General features: G+C 43.1%; 1 protein-coding gene across 2 annotated transcripts in view; it reads left to right on the top strand.

Annotated features, from left to right (window-relative positions):
- The window catches only part of FAM13A (family with sequence similarity 13 member A), a 183,976-nt gene that overhangs the window by 34,449 nt on the left and 136,416 nt on the right, over positions 1-13,111 (top strand). For both annotated transcript variants that reach the window (XM_073340684.2, XM_073340682.1), the window contains exon 6: positions 6,486-6,566. In XM_073340684.2, coding sequence (XP_073196785.1) covers positions 6,486-6,566 — 81 coding nt within the window. The remainder of the gene's footprint in view (positions 1-6,485; positions 6,567-13,111) is intronic.

The raw sequence follows: 13,111 nt of genomic DNA, 5'->3' as shown, positions 1-13,111 counted from the left end.
AGGTTCAGTCATGCACCGACCTAAAACATCATAGTCCCTCACCATTAACTTGCAGTAAAGAAAGTATCACCTTCCTGGAAAGACCTGTACTTCTGGAAGCAATTAATTGTAGACCTGTGGCTAATGTTTGGTGTTATTCACAGTCGATTTGGTATGATCTAACCAAACACTCGGGCAAAAAGAATAAGAGCAACCTGTTTACTCAAAGCTGCATAACTACTTAATGGGCCCTTTGACGGTGTGTGTTCTGCCATTCCTGAAAGTCACCTTCCTTGTATCCTGGCAAGTGTCCCTAAACCTGCTGATTGTGTAATAAATTCTAGATGGCGCAGTGGAACTTAAAAAAGGAATGATAATAAATTAGTTCAGTATGCAGGAGAAAGTCAATGAGGTTCCAGATTACAAAAACTCATGCATCAGCAGAAGGTAGCAGCACATTGCTCCCTGTCACAAAAATACAATTACTTTACAGATTTATTGACTTGCTCCGGGTCACACAGTCCAGCAACTTGCATGTGGTTTGTGTGCAAAGTCAATTCTTCTTGCAAAGCTATTGAATAATTCCCATCTACCGTTGGCTAGTGGGAGATTTACAATAATTGCAGTGTTTGCACAAGTGAAGAGTTTTTGGTCCAAATTCTGATCCGATTTACACCCTCATGCAATCCCGTTAAACTCTGATGTTGCATGGGGTATGAACCAAAACAGAATCTGGTGCAGCAAGCATTGGCTACAATTTGAAAATGCAGGTATGCCAGAGCCTTCCAGCTCCTCTTTGCCAGGTCCAGTTGGTTCATCCTAGGGTGCCAGTCTCAGTGGCCTCCCAACCCTCATTCCACATGGAGAAGAGCAGCAGCTGGGGGGAGCCTTTGCAGCCTCCTGACATCATCATTTCCTGGACTCTGAAATCTGGACATGGGGTATTTCCATCCCGTTCATCATTATCTGTATTGCCATTGGTTGTATTACCCTTGCATCCAACTCCCTCTCCTGCCGTTGCAGTCCTGCAGGTGCCCAGCCTCACCTTCCCAGTCCACAGTGCCCATCTCTCCCCTTCCCAGCCTCTTCGCTTCTCCTTCTTTCCTCCCTTCATCCCACAATTCCTGTCCTTATACTTTAACCCCAACTTGTCCTTCTGCCCCCAATCCAAATTTAAATTTATATTGTAAAAATAAAATAAATGTTGTAAAATAACCACTTTGTGCTATCAGGCCCTGGTCTCTCCTACCCCTGATCATTGTGTCTGTATGTTATATATTTTCCTCCACCCTTTTTGGTGTATTTTTAGCCTTGTTTCCTCCTAGGTGTGTGCTGCGACACTAGGGTACTGGGACACGATTCTGTGGGAATCCTTTATTTTGAAATGCAACATGAAGAGACCAGGGGATGGGAACAGAGGGGTAAATAGGTGAAGAAAATGAATTAAAAAATGTTTCTCCAGCACTGGTTTAGACTTTTAAAAACATCAGTGTTGGCACAGAAAGATTCCTGATGCAGAGCTGGGGGCAAGTGCCAAGGGCCTTGGACAAAGGCCTTTTGTATTTATTTTGTTGCTGAAAGGTGGCATGGAAATCAGGAACCTGCTTTTAGACAGAGCCTTAGTATAGATTTTTTTTTTCTTTTCTTTTTCTTCCCCGTATCTTCTCTGTCTTTCATGAGTGCATTTCAGACACGTGATTGCCAGCTGTCCTCACATCCTGCATATGTAATGCTCTACTTTTAGAACAGGCACCAGGCCTATTCTAGGTATTTGGTGATAAAACATGATACAAGGGGATTATGGCTTTTGCCATCGCTTCCCACTTTGGGACTGTAGCATCTTCCCTTGAACTCCGTTATGCTCATCACCTTCTTGACCTCACGTGACACATGACGCCCTGTGGCCTGGATATCTTAAGATCTGCCCAAACTACAAATAAAACCTTTTGCTTCCTTAAAGGAAGGGAATATGCTCTTTTTAAAACTAAAAATGTGGATCAGTCGACCAAGGCCATGCAAAAATCACAGGTGGTTTTTGAGTTGCATTTTGAAAAAACTCTTGAATGCAAAAACCATGCAAGATGCAAAGCATTTAAAACTCAGCACCTCGTAGTTTTATTATTGTACAAAGTGCAAGAGTTTTGAAAAATTCAGTGTTTTGGAGGAAACCAAAAGTAAATAGCTTTATGAGAAGGAAAAAAGAGAAGTGACTCCACAATGCTATAACAATGTAAAATATCAAAGGCGAGATTGTGACTCTTGCTGTGTGCCTGCACAGGGCTGGGGGGGCCTAGTGAGCATCTTCATCCCTGCATGTGTTTCACCTCTCTCACAGATGGGCAAGGGTGGGGACAGGACATTGGCTCCACTCCCCTACGTGCTCAGCTGCCGTGCACAGGAATATAAGATGTGCCAAGGAAAGGGTTGGCTTTCCCCATGGATCAGTAGGGAAGCAGGGACTGAATGAAGACTTTCCAAGTTGCAGTTGAGTCCCTGCTTTGCTCGCTCCTGGGACAGTACAGCTGCATGCTGCCTGTTACTCAGGCCATATTGTAAGATTATAATCTCAAAGCAATGAAAAAATCATCAAGGCTGTTCCTTAATTTTCGGTACCCTTCAATGACCTTGAGAGAGTTTCTGGACCACTATCATATAGTGGCATAATTATCAAATTGGGGGTGACTCCTTTCTGTGGTATTTGCCAGCCTAAAGATAAGAGATAAACTAGTAGAGTAGATGCACATTAACAAAAGGGTTGTGTGTACAGATTAGATACCTATCTTGTGGTGCATACCTCTGATTTACAAGAACCATAAAATAAGACCTCAGTGCACCCTCCTAATTTCGGCATTTATAGAGTAGTGTCACATCAGAACTTGGATTCCTTGACCATCCATCCAGGAAAGGGGACAGCATAACTGGACTGCTGTGTCTGAACTGCACTGTGGGTGTATGTGTGCTAAAAGAAAATGTTACTCATGTTCTGCTTTGTAGCAGAATTCTCAGCGTGTTTAGATATGGTCTTGACTCAGTTTTGTGGCATTAAACTGAAAAATAACGTACATAATTAAAATATAAATCAATTCCCCATTTCATTATTGCAATTTATCACCTGACCTGTGAATAAACTTGTTTAAGAAACCTACCCAATAATAATGCTTCCTTCCATTTTTATGTAGTTCCTTTCATTCTAGAGGATCTCAAAGTGCTGTTCAAACTGCAATTATAGACAGTCCAATAATACAGTTAGCCATTGTTATGCAGCCACATCTGTGATGAAATGTGACAACTGATTAGCAGTGATCAATAATGCTAATTGTTATGAATCCCAACAGTTATGAATTGGAAGTGAAGAATGTCTTTATTCAGTTTGAACTGAGGAGGGAATCTAGGCAGGCAGAATATAATTACCCCAGTGAGTCTTGCCACATAACTACTTCTACAAAAAAAATATAGTGGGATTTTTAATTACCAGAAACCATCAAGACCTCAGCCTTACATTATATCTCAGGTGAAAGGTGACACTCCAGTAGCAGGGTGACTCTCAGCAACATGCTAAGGCCTTGGTTGAGTGCTGACTTGGATGGCAAAGTGCAACCTGGCTCCCGGCCACGCAAAGTTTTTTCCTTTGGAGGTCTCCCACCCAAATATCTTTTTAGCAGAACACTTTAAATTTGTAATCACTGACCAGCTGACAGCACAGAGATGAAAATGCCTGCACTGAAACACAATAGAACCTGCTCAAGCAGTGGGTTGAACAGGGCTTGATGCTGCTCCTCGTTTAGCTATAGGAGATGTGGCAAAGCCTTGGAACTGTCCTTTTCTTCCCTTTTTAGTGACAGAGCAGACAGCCCCTGTTTGCCTGGATGCAAAATACCAAGTAAACTCTGTTTATAAAATTACAAGTAATCTCTAGTTTCAGAGTAGCAGCCGTGTTAGTCTGTATTCGCAAAAAGAAAAGGAGTACTTGTGGCACCTTAGAGACTAACCAGTTTATTTGAGCATAAGCTTTCATGAGCTACATTTCATATAGTTCATGCATCCGATGAGGAGGGGAAGTTAGTTAGGGGATTTGAAACTGTGGAGTGATATGAAAACTGATCTCCTGCCAGCTTTTTCTTTTTAGGTGGTCTGTAGTTTTCCCTTCACCCATTTCTACTATTCAGCTAAATGGTTCCACTTCACATAGGGATTAGCTGGCAAACCAGATTTCTGCACTTGGTGCTTTAAATCACAGCAGTGTTCTAGCAGACGTGTGTGCTGCTAGCCCAGCATCATGTCCACTGTTGGTCTATGAATGCTTAGTTAGATTTTTGTGAGAGAACTATCCAGTGCAATTGTGTTTGGAAATGAAATCGTTTGGGGCCTGATCCTCAAGGTGCTGAGCACTCTGGGCCCAGTCCAGTGAGGCAAAATACTTAAGGATGTGCCTTACTTTAAGAGTATGAGTGATCCCATTGACTGCAATCTTAGCCACATGCTTAAATACTTAATTGGATCAGGCCAGAGGGCTCAGCCCCTTGCAGAATCAAGCATGTTATCTCCAGGTAGAACAATGAAGGTGGAGGTTCAAAAGTAGTTAGTGTTGGTCTAACTTTGCTCCCATGGAAGTCAGTGGTAAAACTCCATTTCCACTTTGTACTTTTGCAAACCCCACCCTGAGGTTACTGGACAGAAAACATCCTGCACACAGCAATTTTTAAAATAATAGTCTCCCTCCCTTTCCTCAGCCCTCTTCTCACAAGTATGTAAAACAGCCTAAGCACTTCTATGACAATGGCCAGAAAGAGTTTCCCAAAACTGTCCCCTTGGGTGGCTGGTGGTGAAGTCCCTCACTTCCTCCCTAATTTTAGTCAACTGATCTTCCCCTTCACTCATCTCTGCTGAGATACTGGACATTATATATGTAACAAACACGAACAAGTTGTCCCTCCACTGGTCAGGAAAAGAAGGACCCATGCTGTAGTCCCAAATGTGTGTCTTCCCCTGGGAAGCTTTTGAAGTTCTGAACAGCTTCCTTCTAATTATGTCCAGTTTAATATTTTTCCGTGCCATTCTAACATTGTACAAAGGCCAGAGTTTTCTAAAGGGCTCCGCATTGGCCTAACTCTTCTCCCATTGAAGTCCGTGGGAATTGATCCTGTTTGAAAATCCCACCTTAAGGCTATAGTAGCCCTGATGAACCTTGCAGGCTTCTTTTCTTTCTGTATTACCATATTTGGACAAGACAACAACCGGTCTCTCTCACCTGGCCTACAGAGCAATCAGCGTTTATGATAGCAGATTCAAATAAGAGAGCAGTGTGGAGAAAAGCACCTGTGAATATCTTTCTTTGGCTTTCTGGGTAATGTTTCCTTGTTTAGTGACTATTGTACTTCAGTGTTATCCACCAATGAGCAGATGGGCATATTTATAATAGGAGCAAAAAGTGATTAGCTAGGGTGACATTTTAAGATGAGAGCTGACAGGAAATGAGCAGTATGAAATGTGTAAGGGAAAGTTTACAAGCCTCCAAATGCTTCACCTACAGCAGTGTGTTTAATGCCAAGGGGGGGGAAAGGAATGCTATTATGTTTAGTCTATGTATAAGTCAAGTAGGAATGGGAAAGATCAGATGATCCTCAAATAATCACATGTATAATTTTGGCATCTCTTTCGAATGCTCTTGACTCAGGAGCTTTAAGTATTATTATTATTTATTATCAATAATACTTAATTATTTGTATTACTTTAGCACGTGGGAGCCCTATTAATAAACCAGGATCCCACTGTACTACACCCTGTACTTACGTAAAACAGAGTTATTGTTTTCATGTTATTAATACATAAGAGTTCATTTAGTTGAATTTAGCTGAAGCACTTGCAAAATTATAAAGCAATAGATAGTGGTGTTGCTAATGTCAGGTCTATGCTGCTTGTTGGCATAGCTTTATTAATTAGGGAATTGAAAATCACATCCCTAACCCTCATAGCTATGCTCCCTCCCTCCATGTAGACACAACTTAAACCGAAGTATGAGTTGCGGGTATACTTACGTCCCTGGGGGAGCTAGTTTAACGAGCCCTTAATATAATCCTAAAGACATACACAGATCTGCATGTGCACCAAGGATGTAAAATTTCCCTGCACCATGTTTTTTTTACATAGAACGCCACTGTGAAGTGATAGACTGCATTGAAATATTCTGTTGTGAGGCTAAAATAGAGTACTTAAGGTACAGCAGATCTCAACTATTATTGAATCAGGTGGCAAATCTTTTCCTGCCTCCTTCCATCTCTATTTCTCGGGTACCTTCTTTAAAGAGAACCACCAAATTTTTGTCATTTGAAATCATGAGGGAGCTTTGCCTTTGCTTGGTGCCCTGTTGTGTGTGTATATATAAGCAGGCAGGTGCTTGGCAGTAATGCTGAGTGATCTGAGTAAATAGAAAGTTATTTGTGTGTGTGTGCATGTTTATTTTTAAGTATTTTTATTGTCTGTTTATTTTTGGGGTCTCCTTATATTAGGCCAGTTGTGAGCAGTCCCTGCCTATCAGTCTGACAAGAGCTTTAGAAAGAGAGGCACCGAAGTCAACGCCACGAAGCAAGGTACAGTAAAATGGGCATATTTGCAGACACACCATTCTGTTGTGGTTCAGTTTCCCCGCCAGATGGGAAATAAGAATTCTTTTACCTGGTGGTAAAGGGAATGAGAGGTTTTCATGTTGCCAAGATCCCCTTGGTCCTCTTCTTCAGATTCCTCAATCTTCATGCTGCTTCTCATTAATCAGTCACACAATTGACCAGTCAAGTTTCACAGGAACCCTGAGCGATAGATACGTATTATAACCATTTTAAAGTTTGATAAACTTGAGGCCGTGTTTAGAAGAAGGGCATGTTATGAGAAGGCAGACCTACTCTAGACAGGTTAAGTGTAGATATTTTTCACTGTGGGGAGTTCACCAGATTCTGAACTATGGTGTTTTGATCTTCACTACTTTTAGGGTGGGATTTTCAAAAGGGCTTAGCATTGGTGCAACTCTCCTCCCATTGTGATCAGTGGCAAAACTCCCGCTGACTTCAGTGGGAGCAGAGTTCGGCAGGCACTGTGCACTTGCGAAAATCCCATCATTAAATACGTTCAAGGACAGGTAATGCCTAGTAGCATACTGGCCTGTGTTGGGGTCTGAGTGGAGTCACACCACCCCAGGGGCTGTGTGGGAAGGCAGAATGCTTCCCTGGGTTCCTGGGTACACAGTCCAAGCACAGCTGATGCACTATTTCTTAAGAGAGTGCCACATGATCTTCTCTGCATTTCTGCTGGCCCTTGCGGAGCATGGGGGTTGGGGTCCTTGCCGCACCTCTACTGTAGCTCTTTAGGTTGTGGCTTGTGCCCCAGAATGTTCTCGAAGTAAGCAGTCTCTGTTCTCAGGACAGCCCAGTAAGTGCAGTTGTGACTGGTTCCTGTGCAGGTCTGAGAGGGAACAAAAGCTCTAGCTATCGGTTAGACACATTCTGTGTCTCTTCTACCAGGTCCAACCACCCTTAGGCCCCGATTGTCTATACTTAGAGAGAACAAGCTTGCATGTAGTTAATAGCACATTTCCAGTAATTAGAAAAGTCCTATCTTGTGTACGTAGGGAACCTCTGGGACAGTAATTGAACGAACTACGTAAGTACATTTAAAAGTAAGTATTTGGCATTCCAGTAAATTATTTATTTTAAAATTCAAATTGATGAATTCTCTTTGGGCTGTTTCTCTATGGCAAGTTTCTGCTATTGTGCGTGTGCTTGACTTTTAGATCAGCAGCCCAACTTCTACTTTTTCAGGGCTGGCTCAAAGCAAGAGTAACATGAGATGCTAGTCTGGAGAGCCTGAATTTCTCCCACATCTAGGTCATGCTTTTCTTTGAGGTCATGTTCTATTTATGGATTACTTTACAATAAATAGATAAATCAGACACCTGTTCTTAAACCACTCAGAGAGAACAATAAAAGTCCTTAGTGCTGATCCAAGCTTTGCTGTTCCATAAACAAACCCATGTTACAGCACGTACACCTAGCTTTCTGGTAAGTTGCAAGGAATTTTAGCCATGCATTTGCTTTGGCAATATTTCTTTGCGGGTTTTATTTTAATTTTGATACTGATTCCTTATTTAGCATGACAGTGAGGGTATGTCTACACAGTAGTGTAAGCCCCAGGTTAGTGGGACTCGAATCAGCAGACCCGGGGTTCAAGAACCAAGGGCTTGAGTGTCTACGTTGATTGATTGTTAACCGTACTTTAAGAATTTTCTAACCCGAGTTCGAACCTCGATCTCTGATGTCCACGCTGCAGCACGCAGACCCGAGTCAATCCAACCACATCCCAGAATCCCTAGCACCCTCTTGAAATGTGGCTGCTCTAGCCCTTTGACTGTGATGCATTGTGGGAAAACGTGACTGTCCATCCTGCACATTGCAGGAAGTTTGAACAGCCCGCCAACACATCCTGCCAAGCAGTCATTTTGGTCTTTGCGCTCCTAGCTACGGGACCCAGCAACATGAAGGAGGCATCTTTTGATGAACTTCTCTTGCTTGCACTTTCACTCACTCCTGTGTCAGGAAATTGACAGAGCTTCCGTGAGATGCGGATGCATGGTTCAGCAGTGTTTTCTGACCCACCGAAGGCACCTCACAGACCTTATGATGGAGAAGGAGGAGGACACAGTCCTGGCGGACTCAAACTAGTTGTTGCTGCATATGACACTTGGTACAGCCACTTCCGAAGCATGGCCACCAGCACAAATTGGTGGGATCCCATTGTCCTGCAGACCTGGGATGACCAGCAGATAGTCCAGAGCCCCCGCATGAAGAAAGGTACACTTCTGGAACTTTGTGAGTCTTGTGCCCTTAGTTTGCCATCCTCAAGTTGTACATGAGTACATAAACCACAAAGATGTAGGCTTTTGTGGATAACAGAGGTCAATTTATGAATGTTAGCGGGGTGCAATGAAAAAGTTCATGATGCCAGGGTTTTTTGCCGGTTGGGAGTCTACATTCACGGATAGGCTGGGACACTATTCCTACCAAATGATATTGTCATAAATTGAATTACTGTCCCCACCATTGGTTTGGAGGACCCTGAATACCTCCTTTTGTCTGGGCTCATGAAACTGTGTCCTGATTTCCGAGGCCCTGACAGAAGACAGTTTTTAATTACACTCTCAGCAGGTGTAGAATGGTGGTTGAATGTGCTTTGGCAGATTGAAATCCCTCTGGAGGTGTCTGCATATCTGTTTGGATTCCATAGTCATCAGTGCTGTCTGCATTACTGTAGCTTGCTGTGTCTTTGTGGTGCCCGAGGGTGAGCTATGTCTCCCTGAATGGACCTGTGACAGCAAAGGGCTGCTGAATGCAACAGGTCACTTCACTGTCTTCACTCGGCACCTGCTGCTGGCTTCCTTCAGGCCCCATGCTGGGTTCTGGGGCCAGTAGAGCACCATCCCGGCTGACCAGGTCATCCTACACCACCATTGACTCCATGCTCAGCACAGCACCCAATCAAACTCCTCATAAAATGGGTGTGATGATGGGTTGCCTGAGGTGTGGTTCTGGTCTCTCTTTTTTTCTGTACTCAATCTTGAGATGCTTAATCCGCTCCCTGCACTGGTCATTGATCCAGTAAATTTGCATCATTCCTAGTTTCTTCGCTATTTGCTGGTATGAGTGGTCATTCCTGGTCCTCTTACTGAAGTCCATTGTTTTTTCTGGCCTTGCACCAGAGATTTACCAAAATCTGGCTGTGCTCCTGTGACCATGAAGCTGCTTGCTTCACGAAAGACGACTTCTGGTCAGTCTCTACTGCTGGCACAGAAGGCTCTCTCCTGGTGTGTGTGTAACCTGGTGTTCGGAAGCCAATGGAAGTGTTAAATGCTGACTGACCGAGCTGCTGTACTGTACCAAGGGGAAAGGAGTACTTGTGGCACCTTAGAGACTAACCAATTTATTTGAGCATAAGCTTTCGTGAGCTACAGCTCACTTCGTCAGATGCATTCAGTGGAAATGGAATAGATCCGATGAAGTGAGCTGTAGCTCATGGAAACTTATGCTCAAATAAATTTTTTAGTCTCTGAGGTGCCACTAGTATTCCTTTTCTTTTTGCGAATACAGACTAACACGGCTGCTACTCTGAAACTTGTCTTTATAAGGATTGTGGTTAGAGAGGAAGTTGGCCCATGGGACTGTGGGATACTTTTGGTGGACTCCCAAGTCGAGAGGGCTGCCTCTAAACTGCAAAGCAATAGACCCTAACCTGAGAGATTTGTGTGTAGATGGAAATGGGGGTTTGGGCTCAAGCCTGAGTCTCAGCCCGGGCTTATGTTGCAGTGTAAACGTCCTGACAGTCATGAGACCTTGAATCATTCTCATTAACTTTGCTTATGGCATCTTAGCTCTTAAGGTGTCAGGTGTGACAGATGCTGAATGTGTGCAGATGGTTATGCTAGATGGAAACACATGTGGGTCTTTTGTCTCCTGAACCCACTTGTTGAACTAATAACAGTGGGGGTTACAGTCACAGAAAGGGGACAGCAGAAAACGAGCCACCTTAAAATGTTACTGATGTGCCCTTTCCAAACTCAGGACTCACAAGCTCAACATGTGCTTGCAGGATTGTCTGTTTAACCCTTCATGCATTTATTATTGAATGCCCGTTGATTGCCAAAATGTGTGTTTTGCTGTATGAATATGGAAAAGTCTCTCTGCCTCACACATATAATTAAATAAAATCCCTATCTGGCAACTGTGGAGAGAACACATTTTAAGAACAGAGGAAAATGGGAAATTTTAAAAGTTGACCAATTAAGAGCAACTTGGCAACAGGGAAAGAGTGTATTTTATATGCGTAGCAAAACTTTTTTGTAGATGCTTTTCATTTCCTTATAAAAATGTTGCTACGTTCTCTAGCACCAGTCCCCAACATTCCGGCTTATCAGAGCGTTCCTGCTGTGTTTGGACCATTACTATTGTATGCTGTAGTGTTTTCTAAAAAATGGGTGTCTCCATCTCTTTTTCATCACAGACTACATTTCAAGACCCTTGTGTATGTTTTGTTGCAATATCTATAACAAATGAAGTAGATTAAGGCTGTGTCAAAGCAGAGCAAAGTCCCGTTTATTTTTTTAGTAAGAGATATGGTCTCAGGTAAAAGGCCACATATATAATATCTTGGGAGGACAAAAGGAAACGAAAGGAGAACTGAATGTGGGTATTGGTGACACAGTGAAACAGTGGTGATATATATTTGAAAGCTATTTGGCTGCACTTTTTATTACTTCCATCTCAAAAGTCTCTGTTTGGAAAGATCGTAAAATAGGTTCTGATGCACCTTAACTTTCCTTCCCAGGCCTCAGTAGCAATCGAGATGAAATCAGCATGTTTAAAACAGGAGTTTTTATACCTCATTATATGCCTTGTTAATCATTCTTTTATCTAAACAACTTTGCTTAAATAATTTCCTCTTTCAACAAGGATGTTTTTTCTTCTTTTCCTGTGAAGCTGAAAGCAAATAGGTTCACATAGTGGGGGATGGGGTGTGGAACACTAGTGGCAGCAGAGGGGGTTTTCATGCTTATGTTAAATCGCTGTGCATGTTTGGTTTTACCCAGAAGAAAACTTACCACGGTGGTGGTTTCATGAACAGATAAATGAATAAAAATGAGTTAAGAATCTAAGAACGGCCATACTAGGTCAGACACAGTGGTCCATTCTGTTTTCCGACAGTGGCCAATGCTGGGTGCTTTAGAGGGAATGAACAGAACAGGGCAATTTATCGAGTGATCCATCCCCTGTCGTCCAGTCCCAGCTTCTGGCAGTCTGAGGTTTAGGGACATTCAGAGCATGGGGTTGTGTCCCTGACTGCCTTGGCTAATAGCCACTGATGGACCTATCGATGGCGTTGTTCCTTTCGGCTAGCTTTCTTGACTTCTCGGCAGCCCTTTGTTTTGAGAGAACTCTGCTGCACTAGGACTGCACCCCGCTCCCCCCCCCCCTTTTTTTTTAGGTCAGCATTTTAACTTAAGGACTTATTGCTATAAGATTAAAGTTGTGTCTGTTTGAACATGGTTCTTTGTGCTGAGAAGGGAGTGTTAAAGCAAGGGGCTGGACGTCGAGGCTCGGGTTCTGTTCCAAGCACTCTTTGACCCTGGCCAATCTATTCAGGCTCAGTTGTTGTTTTTTTTCCAAAGGAGTCCAAGGGAGTCAGATACCCAAATCCCACTGAAATTTGATGGGAGTTGTTTGCCTAATTCCCTTAGGCTGCTTTGAAATTCCCAGGCTTAGCCTCTTTGTACCTTAATTTAGCTGTCGAGAATAGGTAAAGATTATTACCATCTCACAGGGCTGCTGTGAAGCTTAATTCATTAGGGCTCAATAGTGAACCACTTTACACAACCATGCAGGGGAGAGAGGTGGAGTAAACTGCCCTCTTACTTCCTTTGGTGAGCTACCTTCACTGCATGGGTGGCGGGAAGAGCTTCCATGAAGTAGCTACTCCCTCTTATACCCCCACATTGCCACTGGCTAGCACAACTGAGCCAGGGCAGCTGGGGAAGTAGTCTATACCAGGTGTAGATCTGGCACAGATTTTACACGCCCCCCCATCCCCATGCACTCCCAGACTAGTTTTGCAGAAACTGTGTGGCATAGTCACTGCTGATACAGTGCCGGCACAGCTCCATTGACTTCAGAACAGCAGCCCCACGTTGATATCAGCAGGGAATTTGGCTCTGTGTCTTGAAGAGAAAGTGTTGGTAAAGGTTTGTTTGCTTACTGACTGATTCTATGTGAGCAGCTCTGACTGGAGAAACCAGTTATTAAGCATTTGGAGATTAAGTCTGCAAATGTCAGTGCTAATCTAAGTTTTCACTAAAAATGGAGAGAGCCATGATGGTTGGTCAAAAAATATTCATAGAGTAACTATTTTAACATGTTTGTGGGTATTTTTAAGATATCACCATTGCTCTGCATTACGGTATTGGAAATGCATTGGTTGTGATTAGATCAACGGCAATAGGGAATGAGGGTTGGTAAACACTGTTAGTTTTGTTTTATTGGTGGATGTTAACTTTCTTCGCTAAATACTATGGAGGTAGTGAGACAGGGTTTACAGTCAG

Source organism: Lepidochelys kempii, chromosome 4, assembly GCF_965140285.1.
Source record: "Lepidochelys kempii isolate rLepKem1 chromosome 4, rLepKem1.hap1, whole genome shotgun sequence".
NCBI classification, from domain to species: Eukaryota; Metazoa; Chordata; order Testudines; family Cheloniidae; genus Lepidochelys; species Lepidochelys kempii.
The sequence above is the reverse complement of the archived record's forward strand: the minus strand, read 5'-3'. Positions and strand labels throughout refer to the sequence as shown.